At 40.0% G+C, this 27,944-nt stretch overlaps 1 protein-coding gene across 1 annotated transcript; it reads left to right on the forward strand.

Moving 5' to 3' along the window:
* The first annotated feature begins 1,620 nt into the window (after nt 1–1,620).
* LOC139724313 (catenin alpha-2-like) lies at nt 1,621–27,858 on the forward strand. The gene is made up of 21 exons (XM_071635456.1): nt 1,621–1,680; nt 4,827–4,984; nt 5,861–6,047; nt 6,510–6,676; nt 7,224–7,343; nt 7,848–7,937; nt 8,741–8,917; nt 9,307–9,510; nt 10,875–10,955; nt 11,431–11,583; nt 15,723–15,815; nt 16,542–16,698; nt 18,261–18,461; nt 21,030–21,181; nt 21,505–21,571; nt 22,331–22,389; nt 23,432–23,613; nt 24,820–24,925; nt 25,676–25,810; nt 26,692–26,817; nt 27,197–27,858. Exons 2-21 carry the CDS (start codon nt 4,871–4,873, stop codon nt 27,356–27,358), a joined length of 2,733 nt encoding a protein of 910 aa, XP_071491557.1. The 5' UTR covers nt 1,621–1,680; nt 4,827–4,870; the 3' UTR covers nt 27,359–27,858.
* The last annotated feature ends 86 nt before the right edge of the window (nt 27,859–27,944 follow it).

Below are 27,944 nucleotides of genomic sequence, written 5' to 3' on the forward strand. Positions count from 1 at the left end.
ATGGCAGGGGTAAAAATGACAGGGGTAAAAATGGCAGAGGTTCTGAATGACAGCGGTAAAAAGCCATTGGAATTTGATGTATAAAAGCATGGTGATATGATGACTTCAATAAAACACTTATTTGATATGTCTGACAAGCTGCACGGCAGCCAATTTGAATTTTATACAAAGTTGCCATGTTGGAGTGTTGAAAATCTCATCTCGGGTTTGTAAATTAGGCTACCTGATTGAGCGCGCGTTTGTAACTGATTGAGAGCGCGGTGCTGTATTTACATTGTGACGTCAGTGAAAGGTGCATTATGCTTCCTTTTTGCTGCACTTTTTGACATGCTACCCGTGAATTTTAGTTCTGGTATTTGTCTTCGTAGCCACATTTGAATTCAAAATAGCAGGCATTGCGTTTGTCAGACACATCTTATGAGTTAATATTTTAACTCAGTATGTTAAAATACTTATTTACACCTAATTTCAGCGTCACTCAACACTTAAAAATCGAGATAGGGAATTTGAATATTTCGTCGAGGCGGCCATATTGGAATTCAAAATGGCGGCCATTCGATGTTTGTCAGACACTTTAAATCAATCTGTCATCAAATTCAATATGTCAAAACGCTCATATATTCCAAAGTTTGGTGCCACAGGTCATTCAGAATTGAAGATAGGGATCTTTACATTTGTTTTGTGATGGCGGCCATATTGGAATTCAAAATGGCGGTCGACCCCGTGGTCAGATCTCTTGGATCCGGCAATATTTGAAATCAGCGCCCCAAAATACCCCCATATGCAAAATTTCAGGTCTGAAAATGTAATACTTTGCGCCGGATGTGAGCATTTCGACCAACGTTTTTCAAATGTTACATATCTGCCCTACTATATATTGTCACTCTCATCAAATTGCACCACAACATAAAAATGAATGTTCCAAATATTGCTTGAAACCCCCGGTCCCGCACACACTGAAAAACGTTCCGCGGCCCCTGATACATGTATTATGGTTTGATGAGAAATTAGGGAGGTTCGTCTCACCTCCTTGGAGAAATCAATAAAAAGCGTACAAATTCCGGTTTAATTGCAGATCTATATCTAGCCAAGGCGCCATCTCAGTTCCTCTCTCAGGCACCAAAATGGTCCAGGTGCATGCACCTAGAAGGTTGTGTTGTGATATTCATTTGATTTGACGTGATATTCATAAGATTTCAGCAATTCAGATAAAAATAGTTAGGCGAAACTATTCAAACAATGAATGGAGACGCCACCAAACAATAACTCTGACGTTACAATTCAATGCACAGACGAATCACCTGTGTCTGAACTTTACAGTCGCACCCTGCATACCAGTCCGATGATCGCACACAGCGTATCTCATTTGACTAACGATAAAAGAATTCGTTTGTTTACGGGTGCCATTATGTATCCTTTCCTCCCTCTGGATATAAACATTCTAATGCAGAAATTACAATTTTAGCAAGAAAATACATGCAATTCAGATAGTTGAAATGAATAAATATATTTTTTTACAGTTTTCCATCAATCGATTCTATTGATTTCTATCACGAATTATTTTGATACGACTATTCATGTTTCTTGCATATATGATAGAACAGCCGATAGAGAAAGTAATAGAAATACAACCGTGACGGAAACCGACGGACACAACGAGTGTTTCGTTGCTATTTTCGAGTAAGTAGCACACACACTGGCATTCATTATTTTCATGTTTTTATTATTAAAAAGAATGGCCGTTATTGGGAACCAGTTATGGGCAGTCAAATTTATTTTAAGGTATGCCAGAGTTTGAACTCGAAAACCCAAACACATGATGTAGCATGCAGTCTACTACGTGCTTTAAACACTTTACTGCCGCTGCTTGGTCCGATGTCTTTAAATCTGTGTTAGCTCCGGCTGCCACTTTCTAGCAAGCGCAATGCCAATAAGGGCCAAAGAAGCCAAAAAGGCAAAGCAAAGCAAAGCAAAGCATAGGGAGCACTGGATTTGTAGACTAGTTTGACTGACTGTTGTGGAACAATTCAACAAACGAATTTATCGTCTTCGATGTAAGTTTCTTTAACGTTAGTGCTTCATACATAGTCTAAATTCACACCTGACCTATAGGCTCTATTAAAACGCGCGGGGCGCCGCGCTGCGCTGATGACGGTCTAACAATAATGACAGCTACAGGTTGGGGTCGCAGCAGGCAGCGGCAGGTCAGGTGCGGTTAACATTATTACACCATGCATGTATGATTGAATTTAGATTTGATTGCTATTGGTAGACCGACCCATGGTCATCATGGACATGGTGACATGTGATGGTATCTAATCTGTCTGAGTGTCTCTTCAGTCTTCGTGGTGGGCTTCTTATCTGATGCAGAGACTCCAACCCCAAGCACCTTCTGATCTGGAGATTCTCCCGCCTGAAACCCCTAGCAGACGGGAGACTCCAGTTTGATGTACGCGAAGCGCATATCACAAGCGCAAAGTTCCTTGCGGCCGGGGTCCAGGGCCCGCTTGGGCCCTGGAAGCTCTAATAATTAGGGTTCTTGATGCACGCTCTCTCGTGCTGTCTAAGGCTTATTTTTCAACATACGAAGACAAAAAGTAAGAAATCATTTCAAGCGGGAGACACAGAGCTAGGGCGGGAGAAATTAAATCTCAAGCGGGAGAACGGGAGATTTTGCAAAAATTGGCTTTCGGCTGGAGCTCTCCCGTCGAAAGCGGGAGAGTTGGAGTCTCTGCTGATGTTGGGACATGTATGTATGGTCAGCAAACTGGGGGCGGGGCTGACCACACATGTCCCAACGTCAGATAAGATGCCCACTGACACTGTGAAGAGACAGATAATAGATCTACTAGGTCCTACATGTACCATTTGGTGTAACGCCAGTAACGGTATGGCAGCTGGCATGGTAATCTAACGTCGATTACCATTATTAAGTCGCCACTACCTAAAGCGGAAAGTCGCCAGACATTCACATCGTATCAACTGCACTGTGGTGACAGATTTTCATCGCTTTCAAAAGACATTCCTAATTCACCTCTTTCCTCCAAAAAAACATGAATAATTGTAATCCATATGTATTTTACCATGGTCCTGTTTCATAACACTTGTTATCAGTGACAACTGCCACATTTCTATGACAAATTTGCTCTTAGCCAATCGGATGCAAGGATTTCAGTGGCCTATAACAACTATGACAACTTGCCACTGATAACATGTTTTATGAAACGGGGCCCATATGTAACAGGTGACAAAACCATTTTTTGATGCGAGAATGTTTTTGATTTCGAATTGATTTCAGGTGGGAGATTAACAAAGTTTTTCAAACGTGATGATGCACAATGCATCCTACATTAAAGTGTGTGTATAACACACACGCTAATGATACGTGTTGCGCTATGGGCGGCGAACTAATTCAGTGCCTGTCGTTAGTTCGCCAACCCGGGAGTGCGTGGGAAATACACGCAAGTGGCGACTATACAGTAATTCATTGATTGATCGATTGATTACTTTATTGTCCACTCTGGAAATTCTTTGTACATGTACATTGGATATCACAACAAAATAAACATTTAATACATCACAGGTACGCCACAGACATATCACAGAATACAAATTGATGTTAGTAGTAGTAGTAGTAATTAGAACCATTTTAGTAGAACCTTTTGTGTAGCCTTCTTGTGAAAGTGAATTATAGTTTAACAGCAGGCACCACACCAGCCAGTAGTGAGAAGACAGCATACACTTCTATTTTTGTGATTTATTCAATGCGCGCATGCGCAGAGCATGTGTTTATGTCTGTGATACCAGGATTGAATGAAGAAGAATTATCAACTAACATGTGTCACAGACTCACAGTCACAGGCTTGGTCAACAATCAATTCAAGACAAAGGCATCAACATTTTCATTCAAAGCCAAAGGGGATTTTTCTTAAAGAGCTAAAAAATGTTTCCATGAACGTTGTCTGTATGTTCAGTGCCTACAAATGTAGTAAGATCCATTCTCCAATTTGCACTGAAGAACAATTGGTGATGAGTTGATGTAAAGTGTGAGGGTGGTTGCCTTGATTCAGGGTAGTAGCAAATTGAGATGCAACAATGATTATTAAAACAGTGGAGCAGTAATTATCACATCAGTCGTAGCTGCACTAAAGCAAGCTGCCTGTCATAGTGTCAGCCTAATTCCTCATCACACAGTGTACAGTGTCCAGCGCTGTACACTCCTCCAGCTACTGGTAATCTCCACTGCAGCTCTCAGCTGTATGTACCTATAGCACTCTCCACTATGTTGCTCTGCATTGAACTCTCAACTGTGACTGTTGACCGAGCTGACTGTACTGAACTAGCTATGAACTGAGCTCAACTCTCTTGTTTTTGGTGGAGGTGTTTATTGGCGCTTTTCAATCAGTCTGATTATCCACGCCATGTCGTTTCCATATTACACACACATATCTCATGACCTTTTAAACCCCAAGCCAACTGGGGATGCCAGACACGCAGCACACATTGGCATTCACTTATGTGTGTGTATCTTTACCCTGCATAGGTTCTACAGAGTACAGTGTACTTTCCCTCTGCCTGCTGCCATCTATGGCCAATTTTCTTACAGTACCATGTATTGATTGGAATGATGCTACATGTTTACCGGTATTGGCAACTTACTCAATATTTTAAGCCATTGAGGATGGACTGATTTTGCTTTAACATGCATATCCCAGACACCTGCCCAATGTATTCTTGGGACTCATCTTCAACAGGTTAATGTCAACATTGTCTTCTCTTTCACTGTCACTCTCAGCAATTTTTTTTTCCTTGTCTGTATCTGCCAGTCAGTCATAGTGTGAGGGAGGAAGGTGGTCTCTCAACAAGCACCATGTCAGCAAGCCTATCACCCCAGAGGGGTACCCTGACCCTAAAATGGGACCCCAAAAATCTGGAGATTCGCACCTACTCAGTGGAGAAGACACTGGAACCACTGGTAACACAAGTAAGTATTCTCTCATACAATGAATGGCTAAATTTTTATTCATAGGTGAGTAATGTTCCCATTTTATCTTAAATCATCATGCAGATGATGAATTAATGCAAGTTGTCGGCAAAATATCCTCTGGTACATCCCTCTTCAATTGAGATAAAATGCATTCAAATCACTGTTGACTATATTTTTCCCCTCAAGGGGTGAGAGAATGCCCAATAAAGAGTCAAATTATACAACATTGGTTAATTCTGATTGGTCTATTTTTTTCACACTTGCAAAATAACACATCATCTTGTCATTTCTTGGTTTTGATTTTGCAGTCATTCATGTAAGTGGGATATGTTTGTACACATTTCTATGAGCATGTAGATCGGCAGTTTAAGTGTAAGTTGTGTAATAAAATGTGACTTACGAAATGAGATTACTCTTAAGGACAAATGAAATATTGTTTGATAGTTTCTCATACTTACAAGGTCGTAAATTCAGTTGAAATGTAATGTATAGAATAGATGTGTACTGGTATGTTCATACCACACCGGGTAAATATGCAGTATGTAAATGACATGATCAATTTAAGTTGAGTGTAATAATGGAAGTCTTTTCAATGTTCAGTGGACTCCCATTATATCAAAGTCCTCAGGACTGGCAGTTTTCTTTCATTATATCAAAATTTTGTTATAACCAAACAAATAATAAAAAACACAGCACATATAATGTTGGGGCCTGAATTTTTACTTCGTTGTAACCGGAATTTCATTATCTTAACCGTGATCGTTATAACGGGAGTGCACTGTATATTTGCAATTCCTTGTAGACATCAAACTGATCAGTGTGAGTGTGAACTACAACATCTCTCATGCAAACTCTTCTCCCGATGCATTCTAGGTCACAACACTGGTGAACACAAAGCCCTCGAGCATGAAGAAAGGGCGATCAAAGAAGGCCCATGTGCTTGTGGCAGCTGTGGTGAAGGCCACAGAAAACTTCATTGATAAAGGAGAGGAGATCGCTCACGAGATCCCTGAGATCGAAAGAGAAATGTTGACTGCTGTGGAGGAAGTGCGCAGTACCGGTATGTTGGCTTGGAAAATTTTTGATTTTGTGCAGGTCAGAGCAACAAAAAAAAAGTAATTGTAAACTTTTGTATCAGTTTGACTATTCACACACCATGTAGTAGTTTACAGTACATTTACTAGGTTCAGCCTCAGTAATTGATTGAAATTGCCTTATTGCATGTGTAAATTATATCCTTTTCCAGGAAATGCTGTAGACATTTCAGTCTTATTGATTAGCTTAGTGTGCAGATTTTAAGCTGAGGTAATGTTCCTTTCAGATGCTACCTGTGGGGCATCCCTTTGGAAGTTGCATTTCTTGAGATTGAGTCAACAGGCATTGTGCTGACTTGTATGTTAAACATGGGTTTTCTCAATCCTTCTTTGTCCAGCTTAAAAATGATTGATTCACCCAAGTTGTCGTTGATCCATAAATCACAGGAGAGACTACAAATTATCTCTTCCTCTCTGTGCAAATGTAGGAGAAGAGATGCGTAAGGCATCCAGTGATTTTGCGGAAGACCCTTGCTCCTCTGTGAAACGTGGATCCATGGTTAGGGCTGCCCGTGCCTTGCTGTCTGCCGTCACCAGACTACTCATCTTGGCGGACATGGTCGATGTGCACCTTCTCCTCCAGACCCTTCGAATTGTAAGTCTTTGAGGGAAAAAAATGAAAGTATTTGTAGTATTACAATATGACGTATAGTAAGAAAATAGTACTTGCAACAGGGAAAAAAAAATTAAAGGAATGAATGCTTTTTCACTGCAATGTTAGTGGTAGACAAAGATGATTTTCAAATGCCAAAGGACATCTTTGTCAATTTTTCCCAACATATTTCTTGATTGTCTTATGTCTTTAAAGTAGTCTACCAGTTGATTACAGTATGGAAAATGATACAAAGTTGTTGCCGTTGTATGGAATATAGGCATCATACGGATATAATTGCTGAATTTAGAAGGCAAGAAGAATCATACTAATGCAGCTGTATGTGTGATGGCAGTGCTATCACTCTTGGCTGCAAAGTTTATGCTTACATCCCTCAGAGTATATGGCACATCTGTCACAGCCTACCTTATTTTTGTGTGTGATATTTGGGTTTGTCCTTTTGTGGGCATTTCAACATTTATGCCATCCTAATCATGCGGTAAATAGAACGATGTCATTCAATATTCCTGTTCCTTTTCCACTTCGCTAGGTTGAGGATGACCTGGAGAAGATCAAGCGTTCCCAGAACCCAGAAGACCTGATGAGTAACTTCAAGAGATTTGGACAGGACATGATGGAGTTCAATGAGCTGTCAGGTCGCAGACAGAACGTAAGATGAGAGCTCTTGAACTTTCTCAGCAAATACTGCATTATCACAGTAGTGCCAGGCAAACATTGCTGAATCGTAATTAGCAAGCTCTTGTTTCTCTTGCTCTACTATTTGGTGATGTGATGGAAGAGGCCATCCTTATGCATGCATTATTGGTGTGATTGTGGAAATGCTGTTCACTCTCTTTAGGAATTTTCTTTTCAAAGCAGTAATATGAATGAAGGTGGTTTGAATATCATATATATAATGTGACATTGTATTGATGTTGTAATCTGTTTCGTAGGATGAAGTGACAGATACTATTTCTGGTCATAACCACAGCCCATGTCATTGTGACAGTTTCAAATGCCTATGTATAATAAGATTTTGGTACTTTAAACGTACAATTACGCACCACATTAACATGTTAGTTTTCATAAATCACACCATCCTTGAGATGTTATTAAAAATTATAGCTTACAAGCAACTGATGAACGTGTTTTGTGATCTTGTGACTTTGTGCAGGATCTGAAGGATCCGCGCCGACGTGACGAGATGGCAGCAGCTCGAGCCGACCTGAGGAAGCACAGTACAATGCTTTTCACTGCCTCCAAGGTAAGCTCCAAGGGTGGTATTCTGTCTTCCTAAGTCAGAATTTTTTTCCTGAGTGGTATTCTGAAAATCTTCCTAAGTTTCATCCTAAGTCTGTTCCTGAGTTTTTTCCTGAACTTAGAAAAAAACTTGGGAATAGATGCAAATGAGGATGAGATATGCAAATTTCTGACTTAGGAAGAAGTTGGTATTCTAGAATGCACTTAAGAAAGAATTTTAGGAAGATATTTAGGAAAGCCCCACCCCTGTCCTAAGTACGTTAAAGATATAGCAAGCTGCAAAACATTGTGATAGGCGCTTGTCATTCACTGTGCGCAACATGTACTTTGATGCTCACAATGGGCATGAGAAAGGGGACATGCCGCACACACGCATATTCAACCCTACGTCACAATAATATGCAATTATTGTCGGTTGGTTCCTTATGATACAGCATTCTGTATTGGCTTAAGAAAGGATGTGAGTGGGGATAAGGATGGCCTAATTTGCATTAAGAAGTTCCTAGGAAGAAATTTCAGAATACCAATTCTGTCTTTCCTAGGCACTTCCTAAGTTTCTGACTGAGGAAGAAACTTTGGAAGCTTTTCAGAATACCACCCCAAGCAGACCATTTTGACTGCATTTGATGGCCTTGTTGAAGTAGGAGGCCTATGCTGTGAGTCTCAAGACAAGTCCAGTCTTTCAGAGCATGACAGCCGTATCTTTGAAGCAGATTTCTTTGGAAGCAGATGAAGCACTGTCCCTCACAGCTCATACAGCATTATGACTTTGTTTCCCCTTTTGAATCAATCTTGCATGAAATATAGGCATGGCTGCGTCACCCTGATGTCCCAGCGGCCCGAGCCAACAGAGATTACGTCGTCAAGCAGCTAGAGGATGCCATGAATGCCATCTCAAATGTCTCCCAGGCGACAGGAGACTCCACTGCAAACCCCAACATTGAAGGCACAGGAGAGCTGATTGCTGCACTTGATGAATTGGATGTAAGTCCGCACAGCATACTGATAATATTTGCACCAAATATTTTGCAAGCATAGTGATTCTGAAGTTTGCACATAAGAGACGATTTTGTGAGTGGTTAAATTTTTATATGTATATGTCATGAAAAGAGTCTGATTAGATATCTAATTTGGTCAATACCTTTCCCATTTCACACAAATTATTCTCTTCAAGAATTATTTGATACATTGTTCACTTACTTGATCTCAGGAAAGGAATATCATTAGCATTGTCTTAACTCAACCTTCAATCCCAAAACAGAAAGAAAAATATGTGAAGAGAGATCCAAATGAAAAACCTTTTATAGTTTGCATTGTTTTCTAAGAAAATTTTTTCTCATTCTTGTTTTCCTTGTTTTTCTTGATTATTACAGCAAAAGATAAAGATGAGTCCTCTGGATTACAACGAGGTACGCACCAGACCCTCTCTGGAGGAACGGCTGGAGAGCATCATCAGCGGGGCAGCCCTCATGGCAGACTCCTCCTGTACCCGGGATGACCGACGGGAGAGGATCGTGGCCGAGTGCAATGCTGTACGCCAGGCCCTTCAGGACCTCTTGTCGGAGTACATGAATTGTGTAAGTGAGCTTTAAGCGGAGGGGAGACCGAGAGTTCAGAGAAGACTTGCAGTATTTTTCTTTTGCTCGCACAAAATAGGATAAATTCTTGGACCCTGAAAGTGCACTTACTAGGATCTGTGCAATGATCAGAACTCCTGTGTGTCAGAGAGTCACAACTCATGCACGTAAAAGATCCCACTTCATTCATTCATCGCAAAGAGCAGGATGCATAACCCGGTGAAGTGGTCCCCCTCACATCCAACTGGACCCCATGGAAGACCAGCTAGTGCAGCTGAATATGGGCTATCCAGCCATCTTCTCAGATGGAAAAATGAAACAAACCTGTCAGCTAGTATGTTTGGACTATAGTCAGAATGTATGTTCTTCATCCAAAAGAAGAAAATATGACTTTGAAGTGCAAAATGATATTTTCTTCGAAATGTTGCATGCATTGCATGTGCAATTTTCCCTTCAACTAAGAGATTTGTTTATTTATTGATTTTTACTTCAGAATTTCTTTTCTCTCAGTGTACATCAGCACATTTTTTTTTCTGCCCAAATAGGCAGCTCTGAATGATTTCATGAAAGTGAGAAACATTTTTGACATATCATTGTCAGAAATACATACTACAAGTGCATACTTGCTTCCATAGTGAACCCTGATTTTTTCAGTGGCATGTGTGTATCTTTTGAGAGGGTATGTGTATGTGTGTTCATGTTCAAAAGCAATTTCATGTAAATGCCTGTGTATTTGTCTCAACAGTCGATTTCATTTCCCGTCAATGAAATTGTCAACTTTAAAGGGGAAGGCTAGTAACTGATCAGTGGGAATCAGTGGAAATGCTGGGAGATGATTGTTCCAATCCTTATGGGATTCATTCAAGAGTTCATTGTATATCTATTGTTGTGTGAAAATGATTTGCTTCAGAACGGTCTCATATTCAAGTAATGTGCAGATTAATGCTCCGTCACTGACCAGGGACGCTAACCTGGAAGCATTAAACTGCACATCACTTGAATATGAGACCATTCTGAAGCAAATCATTTTCACACAACAATAGATATACAATGAACTCTTGAATGAATCCCATAAGGATTGGAACAATCATCTCCCAGCATTTCCACTGATTCCCACTGATCAGTTACTAGCCTTCCCCTTTAAGTCAAGAAATAAGATACGGTTTGTACATATAGACTAGAGGATTAATGGTTCTCAATGTTGCAAATGAGATATGTCTATCAAGTTGTTGATATCATTATCACTGATATCATTGCCAACAACAGGAATATTGTTGTAATATCACATAGTCAGTAAGAGCTTATTAAGCTGATATTCTGATTGTTTCTTGTTTTCTCTTCCCTTGTTTCTCTGTTTGTTCTAGGCCGGGAGCAGAGATCGTAGTGATCCTCTGGATGAAGCCATTGAGAGAATGTGCAAGAAAACCAAAGACCTTCGCAGACAGGTATGTCACAATTCTAGACTCGTCAATATGTCAATAGCTAGCTAAAGAGAGTGTAGAGTGATCCAGATTGAAAGCTTGCATTGGCTTCAAGGAGCTGGGGATTGAACAAAAAGACTTTATACAAACAGTGAATGGCCACGAGTGCAATGGTACAAGATTTCCCACGAGGTGAAAGATAGAGGTGCTGTATTCAACAAGGCGAAGCTGATTTGAATGTTGCGCCATGTGCGTCATGCCTTTATGACTTATCTGTGCTGAGCGCCAAGCACACAGGGCCTTTTACTCTCCGTGGCAGAACTTTCCTTTAGCACCCTGTTCATGTTGTACTAGAATTTCAGTTGCAAAAAAAAAAAGAGAGAGGGATGGCAAAGAGCTATGGAGAGTGAAAGATATTGTGATGTCATAGGGCTCTTCAAAGCTAATGAGAACGGATCTAATCTCTGCTGTCGATTTTTGCCTTGCTTGTCTCTCCCAGCTCCGCAAGGCTGTGGTGGACCACGTGTCGGATTCCTTCCTGGAGACCAATGTCCCTCTCCTGGTCCTCATCGTGGCGGCCAAGAGTGGAAACGAGGCGGAGGTTGAGAAGTACGCCAAGGTCTTCCAGGAGCATGCTAACAAATTGGTGGAGGTAAGGAGCTTCAATCAGTGATTTTTATTTTTCTCTGTGGACTTGGTTATAGATTGATGCTGCCATTATATCAATTATCCCGAGAATACATTGCTTCTGAAACACATATTTTATTGCGACATTTCTCAAATCACAATGAAGAAACCATAATCAGTTCAATTCAGTACTTGAAAATATCTTTATGGTGGCTTATTAGGTGATACGCTATCAGCGTATCACCTATTGTGATTGTCAAAATTTCTCTTTTTTTTTATTCTTCTTTCTTTCTGCCACATTTTGTGTCGTCAATATCTCAACAATGACATTACGGAATAACATGACATTTTCAGTCAACATGTCTCATAACAATATCTAGCCACAATAAGGTTTTCATGACAGTAACATATCTATGACGTCATCTAGGCGCCATTTTGTGATTTTCGGACCTTGTCACATGATCGATCATAACTTCATAACTAGATATCATTTCTGTATCATTTTCGGTGGACATAAAGTTCAGGTCACGCTCTATCTTATATTTTAACGCTAGTTACCCAGGTCATCATTACGCGCGCGTTTGCGCGCGTCAAAATTTTAAAAGGCTCAAAACGACTTCCCAATGGGAAATCTCGAAGTTTCAGACAATTCTAAGCGTTTCAAACATTTTCTCGCGTGCGCGTCCGTCCGCGCAATTTCGCGCGCAGAGGGCGTAACCAACATGAAAATGCAATTTTTTTGACTGATTTGGATTTCTGATACTTTGAGTAACAATATCCATTGATTTCCGATCGATTTTGACCTATAACAAAGGAATGCACTGGCGTCAAAGTTGAAATTCCGCGCGCGCGTCTTTCTGCAAATATAGTGAAAAAACATGTTTTTGTTTATGTCGCCATAGCTCTTTAAATCGTCCATTGACCCTATATTTCTATTGCATATTACAAAAGCATATGAATTGGAAATAACGTTTCAAGTACCAATATTGCCAGGAAAACTCATGACGTCATCATATCATCATCTGAAATCAAAAAAGTGGAATTAATTTTTTTGAGGTACTCTTTCTGACATTCATTTACTCGTATCTCTATTGTTTAAGCTTAATATCACCCCAAATTCAGATATGTTTTACTTTGAACATTTGCCTTTCAAGTCCATGTCATGGTTTTGAAATTTGATGACGTCATCATACTTTAAATTGTGATTAAAGGTAAAGACGCAAAATCGGACAAGTTTACGTGTTATGTCTATGGGAGGTGATTTTTTTAAAAACCATACATTGACTTGACAACGTTTAAGCACCTTTATCTCAGATGATTTTGCTTCATTTCCTCTGAAAATTAAGTATGTTGTAGCTGTGACAATAAGCTGCAGTAATCATGCATTTTATTCTTTGAAATCTCCTCATCAGGTTGACAATTTTGCAATTTAAAACTGAAAATGAGAATGGAATGCGGACGAAACGATTCCTGATTCATCTTTCACGTACATAAGTTTACGTTCCTCTAATTTTCTCGTCGAGACGTATGGCCGAGTGGTTAGAGGTGTCGTCACAGAAACGTGAGGTTGCACACGTACGGGTTCGAACCTCACAAGAGCACGAAAGAAAATAATAATTTTTTTTTACTTTTTTTCTTCAATGGAGTACTACACCTTCGCCCATGTAGAAGTCACGTTCGCATGTAAACACACCTATACGCACACACTCACACAGTATCCCTTTGTTTATCGTTGGAGACTGCATTGCTTCGACTGCTGCAAAATATTGCAGGCTGGGCTTTTCAAGCTGATCATGGTATATTGTATCAAAATGAAATTTGTTCATATCAATTCAGTAACACAATGTAGTCGTGGTTACTTTGTGCTGATTTTATACATGTAAGAAGCTATACATTGTAAAAAAAGGTATTTGAATTGTTCCTTTAAGTCAGTCTTCTGTATTGATGATTATTTGTCAATTAGTGGTTTTTGTGGAGTTTCAGATAATGATAAAAAGTATGTATGATAAGTGCAGCGATACTTTCTACAGTTAGTTCAAAGTTGTGTTACAGAGGTTTGATACATACATTTAGCATTGTGTTTGTGTGTCCACGTGTGTATACAGGTTGGCCATATGGCACATTCTAGACAATAAATCTTAATTAATTAGCAAACGCGATCAGCTATGGAACTGAATATGGTACTAATGTATGATGTTCATGATTCTCATTAAACTGTGACGAGTTTAAAGAGATAGCTTAACTGTGTGTAAAAATAAAGCAATAATAAGGAAATTTTAAGGGAATTTGATAACCATGCCTATAATAATTTCATACAGGTACTAATAGCTGCCTCATATTCGTGTGATTGATTGTCATGTCAATAGCAAACTGACAACGTACAATTAATATATTATACATTAAACAACTGTCTTTCAAATCCATATCGATGTTTTCTAGTTTGATGACGTCATCATACTTTAAATTGTGATAAAAGTAAAGACACAAAATCGGACAAGTTTACGTGTTATGTCTATGGGAGGTGATTTTTTTTAAAACCATGCATTGACTTGACAACGTTTAAGCACCTCTATCTCAGCTGATTTTGCTTCATTTCCTCTGAAACTTTAGTATGTTGTAGCTGAGACAATAAGCTGCAGTAATCATGCATTTTATTCTTTGAAATCTCCTCATCAGATTGACAATTTTGCAGTTTAAAACTGAAAATGAAAATGGAATGTGGACAAAACGATTCCTCATGTATCTTTCACATGTATACATATTAAAGTTTACGTTCCCCATATTTTCTCGTCGAGACGTATGGCCGAGTGGCTAAAGGCGACGTCTCAGAGACGTAAGGTTGCGGGTTGGAACCCCACAAGATCACGAAACAAAATACTTAGCTATTTTACTTTTCTTTCTTCAATTTTGTATTACATATTCGTCCATGTAGAAATCACGTACGTATATAAACGCACCTATACACACACACAGACACACACACACACGCCATATCCCTCTTTTTTGTGTGTTGGAGACCACATTGCTTCGACTGCAGCACAATTTTGCAGGTTGACTTTGTCAAACCGATCATAGTATGTAATGACGACGACTGAGGTGTTGTACTTTGAACAATTGTCTTTCAAGACGATGTCATTGTTTTGTAATTTGATGACGTCATTACACTGAAAATTGTGATTAAAGGCAAGGTATGAAAACCAGCCGATTATAGGTTTTATGTCTGCGGGACGTATTTTTCCCAAGTTGCCAGAAATGGCATAGCGACCTCAGTCGTTACAAGGCCGCTTTTCCGTCTAGCAATGCAATAGATGTTCACACGGCCACGTTGGTTGAGTGGGCATTGACTTTCCCCCTGTTATATCTATACATTGTTTTTTTTTTGTCTTACCATTTCCGTGGATGACCCGTGGCCGAGTGGTTACAGAAACGGTTTCGCATGTACGCTCAATATAACTTCAAGGTGCCTATATCACATTCTTTTCTTTGTCGATCACAGATGACTGTCATCTGATGACCACAAGCGTATCACCTAACTCGTCCTCAATGTGACGAGTTTTCATGTCTCGTGGTTAATTTGAGTTTAAAATCAGTGTAATTTCATATTTTTTAAAAATCTAATCCTAAATGTAATCAAGAGTATTTGCAGATATTTTTGTTATTGAAAATTTGTGAGGACAAAAGTAACTGGGAATGAATTTTTCAAATTACTAACCACCCTAAAAAAACAACAACATTTACAAGCATCTTTCCAACAATTTAATTGAAATTCATTTCATTCAAAAGTGATCAGTACCAGGGAAGGAATCAGAAAGGACAGAAATCCAGGTGAATGATAAAGGTGAAATGTCAATTCACCCCCTCATTAGTCAGAATTCATCGATGTCACAGTATTGCTCCATATACATTATTATGAGATGAATGCCAAAGTCTGCATGTGGTACAGTGTATTTTCTCTCTTCTGGGACCGCTCACACTTTCCAAATAGATGCTGTGCACAGGATTTGTTGCCCTGCTCATGATGACAGATGAACAAGTTTTGCATGCTGCGCTTGTGGATTATTATCAGGATTGTAGAAGTTTTAGCACCATCTTTTTATGGCTGTGCAATCACATCAGTCTGGGATCCTAGTCTTTAATATTTCTTGGTTACACACTCCATTGCAGGTGGCCAACCTGGCATGCTCCATGTCCAACAATGAGGAAGGAGTGAAGATGGTACGCATGGCAGCAGCACAGATTGAGAACCTCTGTCCACAGGTGAGAGATTAGTCTGTCAGGATGTATGTGTGTTTGTGTGTGTTTGTTTGTATGTGCCTGTTGGGAGGGGGGGGGAGGGGTCCTTTGGGTGGTTGGAGGATGGGACAGGGAAGGCGGTGAAGGGCGATGGGTCTCTATTGTAACGGTACCCAACCATTTCTGGAAACACTTATTCATGTATATGTCAGTGTGTCGATAGTCTTCTAAAGCAAAAACCGTTTGTCAATGAGAGTACAATAGAAGTCACTTATGTATGTACACATCTTAGGAAGCACATTTATTTGGGGTTTTTAGGGGAATCTTTTGAAAACATTTCTAGAAATGTGCAATTTAAATGTGTTTGTGTGAGTGAAGGAGAGTGGTTGCATATGCATATAAACACACAGAGTACTACCGTATACGCCATATATTTCGCGAGTCTAAATCTTCGCGAATTGGGAATTCCCGACAGTTTCGCGAGTGGTAAAATTCGCGATCGTGGAGTCCTATACTGAAGGGAGAAATGTACACGCTATCATAGTCAATATTTTCGCGTGTCTTTAATTTCGCGAATAGCACCCAACTCGCGAAATTCGCAAAAATAAAAACCTTGCGAAATATTCGGCGTATACAGTAAAGTGGTAGCGTATGTGATGCAGTAGACAGCCTTCAGCCTGAAAACCAGGTCCCATTATCATACCACACAGGGAATAGATCTAGACTGTTTGTTTTGCACATGTGGTGTAGGTGATCAATGCAGCCCGGGTCTTGGCCGCTAGACCTCGCAGTAAGGCAGCCCAGGACAACATGGACGTCTTCAAGGACCAGTGGGAGACCCAGGTCAGACTTCTGACTGAGGCTGTTGATGAAATCACTACCATTGATGACTTCCTTGCAGTGTCAGGTGAGGGCTCCCTCCATACATTCATATTCATCTCCTCTGTTGCTGTAGAATCATTGCTTTGAATTCATCCTTTTCAGTTAAGTGTATCATAATTTAAAAGTGGAGTCAAAGGGGCCTGAGCTTTCAATCCTAGCAGAATCTTCATTAGAGGCAAAATGACAAACAGACAGGGACAGCAATCACATATAAGGACTACACACAAGAAGAACAGTCAAGGGAGGGCGAGGGACACAGAACAAAGAAAACAAAAGGGGATGGTTGGGGGTCATGGGCAAGGAGCCCAACAGGTGAAGGGAAGGGGATTAAAGGAGGGCAGACAGACAAAAGGCAGAGGAGGGTCAGTGATGATCCCAAGGACCATGGAGGTAACCTTTGAAGGATAAGGATGAAAAGGGAGGCAACATCAAATAAGATGAGGAACAACAGAGGGATAAAGAAGGGAAAAGAGTGAAATAGCAACAGCAAGGGGGGCTGAGCAAGCAGTGAGCCCTAACTCGGTGCGGTGTACCAAGAAAATCTAGAGGCAACAAAATGAAACTAAGAGTCATAGTTTAAAGTGATGAACATTTTGTGTGTGTGTGTGTGTGTGTGTGTGTGTGAAGATATGACAGGCATTTAACATAACATGTGTTACAATATCGGTTCTCAAAGAGTGTAAAGCATATTTGCATGTAATGAAGAATATCAATCTAACTTGTCCTCAATTATTATTGATCAAAGAATAGCATGCAGTGTAGTTTCTGGTGTAACCTATTTGCCTGTGCCAAACAAAAAAAACAACATAAACCTCATGAGAATGCAATTCTAACTGAGACAATTGTTAGTATGAACAGGCAGCCTTATATGATTCATGTGTTGAAGAAACCCATCAACCTACCTGAAAGACAGTTTTGACATGCAGATTGTATTTATAGAGATTTTTGTTTTTACTGTTACTTTTTGTAATAAATAATATTGTGAGCTTGATCTTTATCATTATGAACAAGTGAAAAAAAAAAGAACTAGACAGGGATTTCAACCCATGTCACCTACTACGATACTGCGCATGGCACTACCACTGAGCTAAAGCCAGTTCACAGCAGTGACACAAAAACCAAATGCCTCACCTCTTTTTCATTCTCCCATGGTCTTACTCATGATTCATTAGCCTCCAAAAAGGCATGTTACATGAATAAATGGAATTGGTTTCTTGTGGAAAAATTAAAATTTTGTTTCCCAGCATCAAAGGAAAGGTGAGAATCTCTGTCCAGATAATATCACCCTCTGCTGTTCTCCCTCTTAGCTTGACTGCAATTGTACTTTAACCACTGATCTCTGTAGGAAATGTCTGGATATATCATTGGACAATTCACACTGTATGCGGACATGCACACATTTTCTAGCAGAAATCATCACCAAGATCAATGTGATGTGGTGAGCTCTGTACAAAGTGAATGGTGACATGCATGGTAAGATGGCGGTGTGGTGGCTTCAAAGCGATTGGCCAGTGAGATATCCAGCTACTTCCTGTTGAGATCAATGACTTTAACTTGCTGTTCATCTATTCCTCCTTTCTCTTCCAGAGAGTCACATCTTGGAGGACGTGAACCGCTGCGTGATGGCGCTCCACCAGCAGGATCCAGAGACATTGGACGTCACCGCCAACTCGGTCAAGGGGCGGTCAGCGCGCATCTGTCTTGTGGTCAACTCTGAGATGCTGAACTATGAGCCCGGTCTCTACACTGACAAGGTCAAGCAGGCAGTGAACATTCTCAAGGAGGAAGGTATGAATGGGATCTTTGGTCACTTGTTGAAATTTTAACCCATTTCGGACAGGGTCATACACAAAGTCTATGAGGAGTTTGGAATCTTGGAGAGAATGGGTTAATTTTTAGCTCACCTGAGCCAAAGGCTCAAGTGAGCTATTGCGATCGCCCTTCGTCCGGCGTCCGTCGTGCGTCGTGCGTCGTGCGTCGTGCGTCGTGCGTCGTGCGTCGTCCATCGTCCGTCGTCCGTCGTCCGTCGTGCGTCGTGCGTAAACTTTTTACATTTTCATCTTCTTCTTGAAAACCCCAAGACCGATTTTCATCAAACTTGGCAGGTAGCATCCCTAGGGGGTTAGGAACTCAATTTGTTAAAATGGGCACCATGCCCCACCCAGGGGGCCCCCAGGGGGGCCCAAACCCCCCAAAATTAAGGAATCTGTAAAAATCTTCTTCTCTAGAACCAGAAGTGATAGAGCTAAGTTAATACTATGAGTTAGTACATTGATGACTGTAGTTTCAAGTTTGTTCATGGCAGAATCAGGGGTGCCCCCCTTGGGACCCAGGGGAGGGGGGTGGGGAAGGGTTCTAATGGGGCCTAAATTGTACATTTTCATCGTCTTCTTGAGAACCCCATGACCTATTTTCACCAAACTTGGTAGGTAGCATCCCTAGGGGGTTAGGAAATCAATTTGTGAAAATGGGCACCATGCCCCACCCAGGGGGCCCCCAGGGGGCCCAAACCCCCCAAAATTAAGGAATATCTGCAAAAATCTTCTTCTCTAGAACCAGAAGTGATAGAGCTAAGTTAATACTATGAGTTAGTACATTGATGACTGTAGTTTCAAGTTTGTTCATGGCAGAATTAGGGGTGCCCCCCTTGGGACCCAGGGGAGGGGGTGAGGAGGGGTCCTAATGGGGCCTAAATTGTACATTTTTATCTTCTTCTTGAGAACCCCATGACCTATTTTCACCAAACTTGGCAGGTAGCATCCCTAGGGGGTTAGGATCTCAATTTGTTAAAATGGGCACCATGCCCCACCCAGGGGGCCCCCAGGGGTCCCAAATCCCCCAAATGAAGGAATCTTTATAAATCTTCTCTAGAATCAGAAGTTATATATAGAGCTGAGATAATACTATGAGTGAGTACATTAATGACTGTAGTTTCAAGTTTGTTCATAGGAGATCCAGGGGTGCCCCTCTTGGGTAGGGGGGGGGGGGGGGGGGTGGTGGTTGGAAGGGTCCAAATGGGGGCCTGAATTGTACATTTTCATCTTCTTCCTGAAAACCTCATGATGGATTTTTGTCAAACTTGGCAGGTAGCATCCCTAGGGGGTCAGGATCTCAATTTATCAAAATGGGCACCATGCCCCACCCAGAGGGCCCCAGGGGGCCCCAATCCCCCCAAATTAAGGAATCTTAAAAAAATTGGGCCCTTATTGTACATTTTCATCTTCTACTTGAGAATGCCTGGTCAAATTTTGGCAGAGCTGTGAATAATTTAGATTAGTGACTGCGTGAAAGGTGAACTTGCGATACTCAGGTGAGCGCTAGACCCGCGGGTCTCTTGTTACTCTAGCAGTAATACAAAGTTGATTCATTCACCGAAATACTGTCAAACAAGGAATGTTCGCGTGCATTTTAATTTCGCGAATTTCGCGAGCGCCAAGATTCGCAAAATTAAAATGCACACGAAAGTTTTTGTCCATACTATATGCCTAGAACGCCAGTGACAATTTGCGAAAATTTCATGTCAAGAAAAAGGTTGCCGGCTCCAATTCGCAAAAATTTTATACCGCGAATATATCAAGTTTTACAGTAACCTTTGAACTGCCATACAGTTAACTGACATTGACAGGATATGTAGCATCAGCTAGTTAGCATGTTTATCTATGATTTTTTAATTAACATTAGATCTTGTAAGACATTGGAAGGTACTACAAGAAGTTTTCAGGTAATATCTCAAGTTTAAGTATCCTTTTGATTTTGTGAAACTACATTTTGGGGAAAGGATTACATGGTATCACACTAACTATATTCTCCCTCTCATACGTACCTCTTATTCATTCTATAGCGAGGTGGATACCTGTACACGCACACACACTCACATACATACACTTTTGAAGGTTAACACATCAAGTTCTTACTCAAATGAAGGTTGTTTCCAAGATGTTTCTTGTACATATATCTTAAATCAAATATGTGCAAAATACCAAAAAGATCTGATGGTATGGTAAGCATTTCTTGGTTCCAGCATATTTTTTATTTATTTTTTATTTTTTAACAGCAGGAGATTAATGCCAGTAATGAGAAAACCCTGGCAAAACATGATCTGTTTTCTCATTCAGGTCATACCGTAAACAGCTACACCATATGATTATGCAGATCTTCATCTAGTACTGTATTGGCCGTGAGGCACTGGAGAAGTAAAAGCTCATTTTGAAGTCATGTATTTAGGCTCAAACAAAAATTTATCCAATCAGGCTCCAGCATAAAGAACTTGTATGTTTCCATGTTGCTGTATGCGTATTGCTGTAACATGTTACACAGGTGACCAATTGTTTTATATCCTCCCTTTATTTTTCGCAGTCATCCCTCACTTCTCGAACATGGTGGACATAGCTGTTGATGCCCTCAGCTCCAGTCCTCCCAAGGATACTGATGAGAATGAGTTCATTGATGCCTCCCGTATGGTTTATGATGGTGTCAGGGATATCAGAAGAGCTGTTCTCATGAATAGGGTGAGTACCAAATAAACCATGCACGTAGTTCATAAAAAACAGGAAATTGCATTAATGCATTGAACGTTTCCATTTGTTGTTGTCAAGGAAACAGTGGACACTTTGACAGAAATGGATTTCTCTCTTGTTATTTGCTATATCATAGAATGTTTGCATTTCACTTTGAATTTCAGTTGTTTCTGAACGGGGAAAAGAAATACTGGAATAATTAATGTGGAAAAGAAATACAGGAATAAGTAATACCAATTGATTAATTACTCTGTTTGGCATGTTTGTTTACTCACAATAACGTCACTTTGTCTCATGCTATTGTTGTATTCCAGAATCCAGATGAGATTGAAACCGACACAGAGCTGGACTATGAAGAGGAGTATGACATGAAGAGCAAATGTGAGTTAGGTTGATTTTTTTTTCCTAACGTCTTCGAATGTCAGCTGAATCTGTGCACAGCATTTCCAGCCAATGATCCTCTTACACAACACCAGTGATGTATTATTTTATGCCTTTGAATGTCAGAATCTAAATATATGTTTGTTAAGAAATAGAGTTTTGACATGCCCAGACTGTCATTCTTCAAATTTGTATTGTATATCAATGATGTGGGTGCTGGACTGTCTTCCCCAGAGCCCCTTGTTCTAAGACATTTTCATTGATTTTCCTCATATGAAGTATTATATTCAGTCATATAATGCTTTTTTTTTTTCATTAAATGTCTGTTGGGGGTTCTTCGTTATAACATGAAATTAATGTTCTACTGTATGAGCTGAAATTTTCGCGGTGGTTTTATTTTCATGAATTTCGCGAATTGCCTTTGAACCGCGAAAAAACAACACACGAAAATAACAACACGTGAATAACTAAGTTCAGTTAGACCCTCACAACCGTGAAATTAACAACACGCGAAAATATCCTCCAAGTAGCAATTCGCGAAAATATCTGTACGTGAAAATGTCAGCTTGTACAGTATTAAGACTTCCCTGTAGATATTGCATGTGTAGTAATTTTATGTCCTGTGCTCAAATTTTGTTCTCCTTTGATGATTGTATCTCAGTGTTTTAAAATATATGCTTTTAATACAAGACCTTGATATAAGACAGGGAGAGTTGAACTTGTTATTTACTTGTAGTATCTTTTTTTCAATTAATACAGCAAGCTATCCCACTGAGGCGTACGAGATGGACGATGTGGCAGAAGGAGTCACTTCAAGGGTAAGCCAGTTTTTAGATTTAACCCCCAAACTATCTCAAACATGATTGGCAAATTCTAATTTTTTGTGGTCTATTCTTATTCATGCCCTTAAACTATCTCTAATTTGATCAGTAACATGTACTGGCATGGTGAGCCATGCTCATCTCAGAGCTGCCAACCGTTCTGAAAAATTCGTATTTGTTACGAAAAATCGAAGGGAATACAAAACTACTATCTGTTCAAGCTGTCTTGAACATCAAAAGCAAGTTTACCTCTGGGTGAACCACTCATACATAACCCTGAATCACAACACTTTTGCATAGGTTTTATCTGAGCCGGAGCTAAACAACATTGTTAGATTGTTGCAGTCCTCCTATGGACTGATGGGATGAGAGCGGGACATAGTTTTATCGCCAAACTATCACACATGCATTATACAAATCATATCAATTTTGTTTTTACCTGGTCAACTGTTTATACTACTGTATATGCTTTTATTTTCGCAAACAGATATTTTTGTGAATGGCAAGGTCATAGACATTTTCGCAAAATATTGTTTTCGCGAATGGACACCGATACTTACGTCAGTGCTCTATTAACACAGTGCATGGAGTCATTTTCGCGTGTTGTTAAATTCGCAATCCAACTGTAATTCGCAAAATTCACGAAAATTAAGCCCTCGCGAAAATAACAGCTTATGCAGTAAGTTTGTATTTTAGCACACAATTCAGGCTTAATTGTGAAGAAAAAAAGTAAATAATTAGATTTCACTCTTATTGTATACACACGTAGTATTCTAGAATTTAAAAGGTCATAATTGTGGTCTATAGTATGCCATAAATCTCTTTTAGAATTTGTTGGGAAAAATAAGCATGCCATGATTTAGTCATTTTCAGTATCAGAGTCGTGAAAACAGACAAAGTAAACAGAAAAAAACAAAGACAACGTCCTAATTAACAGCAACGTTAAGCTTTATACAAAACTGCATACAAACTGCTCAGTGACAAGATGGTTAGTAGTGCTCAACAAGACTTAAATCACCGTCCCCACGTCTTCCCACAGGCCATGATGAGGAACCTGCCCTCGGAGGAGAAAGAGAAGATTCTGGAGGAGGTGGAACTCTTCCGTCAGGAGAAGGAGAAGCTGGACCTGGAGATGGCCAAGTGGGACGACAGCGGCAACGACATCATCATCCTGGCCAGACAGATGTGCATGATCATGATGGAGATGACGGACTTCACACGGTGAGAATGGCGCCCTCGCTCTCTGCTTATCGTCCACTTACCCTCCCTGCCTGCCACACTCCAAGCTTCACTATCATTTTTCATATATATATATTATACAACACCTTTTTTAAAAAAAATCTAGCTTTCTGATTGGTCGATTGCTCATCATGTGACATGCGCTTAAAAGTACCATTGCACGCTGTCACTTGTCAGCTGTACAATTTTGATTGAGTAAAAATGGCTTGTACGTAGTTGACATCACCAATTTCTATTGACTCCTGTTAAACTTGTGATCAACTCATGATATTTGTTTTTGATTTTACGCCTTTGATATTACAATAAGCAAATCTTTGCTTGCTGCACGCACTTTCATAGTCAGTTACAAGTGCGCGTGCAGTAACTCATTTTACTGGCAACAACTGCAACCATTCGACCACTTTTGCTTATGACCTTATACGACTGTGCCACACATTCAGCTTTCATGATAAAGGGTTGCCATTTCTGTGCTAAATTCAAGAATCTGTGCAGACCACATCTGTTGATGTTTTAGGTGATGTATAAAACACATAGTGTATGGTCTTTACTTGTGCAATGGAACAAGATTTCACTCTCAGTGAAAGATGAGGCACACTTTAACTTTGGCTTTGCCTCGTTGAATAGAGCACCTCTATATTTTGCACCTGTGACAATTCACTATTTGTATTTTATGCTTATGTTGAACTATTAGATACCCATGTTGCAGATCAGTTGTCCTTTTGTTGCAATAAAAACACAATGAAAATGAAATCAGTTCAAGGGTATTATGTAGGGGCTTCATTATATTTATGTGCAGATACAAGGGATTCTAATGTTATGTGTCAGTGTGATTGAAACAAGAAAGAAATCATTGATGAGTAGCTTGTCTTTGCTTACATGCATGTCTACAAAACTCCTGCTAACATGAATGCACCCGAGCGTATATCATGATGAGCTTTGAAACTGTAGATGCGTATTATCCCAGGGGAGCATCTTCAGTGTGAATATTGCTCCCCCTAGAGAGCCACTCACCCATTTATACACCTTGATCTAAAGGGACATTGTGGGCAAAATATCTTGTCCAGTGATGAACATTCCTGGCAGGATTTGAACCTAGAACCTTTTGGCTCAAAGTCCAGAGTCTTCAGCCACTATTACAAGGTGCTCCCCACATAAATTTGATTCATATTCCCATCTTCCCTCCTTCAGTGGCAAGGGTAAGCTGAAGACAACCATGGATGTGATTAATGCTGCTAAGAAGATCGCAGACATTGGTACTAAGCTAGACAAGCTGGCTCGTCAGATTGCAGACCAGGTAAGGCTTGGATGGTTATTTGCACCATCTCCATTCACTAAAGAGCATATCAAGTCATGTTGCAACTGACAGACAATGAAAAGGAATTCATTGCACCTTATTCTTATCCAGGACCATTAAAGTTCAAGAGCCAATATCTGAATATCTGAAATGTTATGTCTAGATTGATTGAGTTTGAAGCAGTTGTACATGCCACTCGATCAGATATTTGAGTTCAGATCAGAATTTTTTGTTCATGAAGATTATGTGTATACTGTTTGGTTTGATACCCTAACAATGAAATGATTTTGACTCCTGATAAAGAATCGGTGATGGAACTGCCCTTTTTTATAAGCTTGACAACCATTGCAAGCTAGCTTGCATGGGATTTGAACTAAACATAACTGGAGAAGTCAGATTAGAGTACAGAGGCATTGTGTGATTGTAGGAATGGATATTGTGGCAAAGGTGATTGATACATGTAAATCATACTTGTGCATACATACATAATACATAAAAGCACACATACACACATATATTCATACATATATGCATACACACATACAAGCATGCATGCATACCTATGTACAGTGTACATACATGCATACATACATATGCATATTCATAGATAAAAAACTTGTATATATGCATTCATAGACATAGACACTCATAGACATACACACACATACACGCACGCTCATTCAGAGTTTATTTTGTTGCTCTTGTGTTTTTTGTGCATCATATGAAAATAAGTTCTTTCTGTTTTTCCAGTGCCCAGACTCGTCTTCCAAGGAGGACCTGTTGGCGTACCTTCAGCGTATCGCCCTCTATTGTCACCAGCTGAATATCACCAGCAAGGTCAAGGCAGAGATACAGAACATCAGTGGTGAACTCGTCCTCTCAGGGGTAGGTTACTCTTTCATCATCATCCTGAGTTTTTAACTCGTTGAGGATGAGTGCCAAGTTAATTCGGGCAGGTGTCTATGGGAAATTCGTGTTGTAGCAATATCAGCTCGTCTTCAATGGGTTAAGATACCTGAGCTGCATGAATCAAGGGAGCTAGAAACGGAGCTGGAGTTTGACCGAACTTGGCAGGAATCATCAGTGGAGTGAGGGGATTGTAGTTTATGCAAATGGTGGGATGCGGTCTGGTTCAAGTACTCAACAGTAGGAGTATGTTGCCCAGGGGACCTGCAGCACAACATCTTGAGATTTTGAGAATAGTTTGCCTCAGGTGGAGTGCTATGAGGGCAAAGTGAGATGTTTACGTTACTGTTAGACCCTTACGGTTTGTCTCGTTAAGAATAGGAGATCATATGTGCTGATTATCAATTTGAACAAATGTCACAATATGACATTGATATAAACAACAATGGCTTGAATCATCCCTAGGGAAGTAGGAAATGCAAACTTATTCAAAAGGAGCATTAATTTGGTGCCATAGAGGCCTGGGGACAGAGCTATTGAGGGCTAGAACACAAGATTTCAATCATCATCCTTCTATCAGTAGTGCAAGTAACTATATTATAGCATCTCTAGGTAAGTGTTCGTAGTTCCTCTGAAGAGGTAGTAATAATTTATCTCATGGCCCACCATCAAGGGCCACCACAGGAAGGTCGTGTGTAGGTCAAATCTATAGTGAAGCTCAGGTGAGGGTCAAGCCTTAAGTGCTCTTGTTTCTGTAATTACATGTCTTTGATATAGAGATGGTCAAAATACTGTACATGTAGTGGTGATATGTTGACATAGATTTATAGTTACGTGATCTTGTTTGTCTCCCTCTGTAGTTGGACAGTGCCACATCCTTGATCCAAGCTGCCAAGAACCTCATGGGTGCAGTGGTCCAGACTGTGAAAGCTTCCTACGTCGCCTCTACCAAATACAGGTCAAAGGTCAACACTGGAACTGGCTATGTAAGTGTGCCTCTTCATTGGGCTGTACATTGTGTTGCTTGTTGAGAAAACATGAATCAGAATTGTAGAATTGAGAATTGATGCCTTGAAAAAAGAGAAAAAAGAAAAGAAATATTAAAGATAAGAAGTTAGAGCATGATGCTTAGCTGTGAAACAATTAAGTGCAATGAGTCCAGCAAATTCTGAGTGTGATTAGATGGAATTGATAATGATAATGATAATGATCATCGAATAATATTGGTGTTACTTTAAAGATTTAACCATGACAATGTTAAAAAGATTGTTCCAAGACTTGGATGTTGTTTGGATGGGGTTCAATTTCTTAGTAGTATCAGTATTTCAGCAAAGTATTCTTCTTTCTTCTCTTCTCCTCTCCCAGTCTCCTGTTGTCCTCTGGAAGATGAAGGCGCCGGAAAAGAAGCCGCTGGTCCGGCGAGAGATCCCCGACGAGGTCCACTCCAAGGTCCGGCGGGCGGCTAAGAAGCGCGAGGTCAACCCTGTCCAGGCCCTGAGCGAATTCAAGGAGAATGCCCCATTCTAGCATGGATCTCTGTAGCTCCATGGTTCTAGATAGGCTGAATTGAACACATCAACAAACATAGAGATTACTCCCCATCAAAATCATGGGTACTTGATGTCACCTAAATAAATCTGACACAAGTGAATTACCTAAATTAATAGATACTTTGTTTCAGTACCAGTTTTACAATCTGTGATTAAGACCAAGAAGAACACTTGCATGAAGTCTAAATTTGCATGTACCACAGTACTTACCTTTGTCTTCATGGTATGAATATGGAGTTGATAGTTTGTTTACAAGAGCTACGGTGGAATCATTAAACTATATTTATTAGTTCTTCCTGTCAAACTTTGAGGAATGTTTACAACAAACTGTAGAGAAGAATGCTTTTGGCAAGTTTTCATTAAATCTTTCATTCACATGGGGTGCATTCAATTTCATTTACCCCTTTCAAAAAAAAAAGGGTAATGATATCAAGTGCCACCATTTGATAAGTATGGAGATTCAGAACATGTATTCAAGCTTATTCATTGTTAGCTGTGGATGTGATCAATCTAAGACACATTGCATGCATTTTTTATTGCTACGAAGGGATGTTAATGTGTAC

The sequence above is a fragment of the Diadema antillarum genome, unplaced genomic scaffold (genome assembly GCF_040938485.1).
Source record: "Diadema antillarum isolate AM-2024a unplaced genomic scaffold, OU_Dant_1.0 scf00000211, whole genome shotgun sequence".
NCBI classification, from domain to species: domain Eukaryota; kingdom Metazoa; phylum Echinodermata; class Echinoidea; order Diadematoida; family Diadematidae; genus Diadema; species Diadema antillarum.

Excerpts from the sequence above, each read along its gene's own strand:
- LOC139724313 (XM_071635456.1), top strand. The coding sequence starts at position 4,871 with ATGTCAGCAAGCCTATCACCCCAGAGGGGTACCCTGACCCTAAAATGG. Across the intron at positions 9,511-10,874 it reads TGTCGGAGTACATGAATTGT|GCCGGGAGCAGAGATCGTAG; the intron begins GTAAGTGAGCTT and ends TGTTTGTTCTAG. Across the intron at positions 15,816-16,541 it reads TTGAGAACCTCTGTCCACAG|GTGATCAATGCAGCCCGGGT; the intron begins GTGAGAGATTAG and ends CATGTGGTGTAG.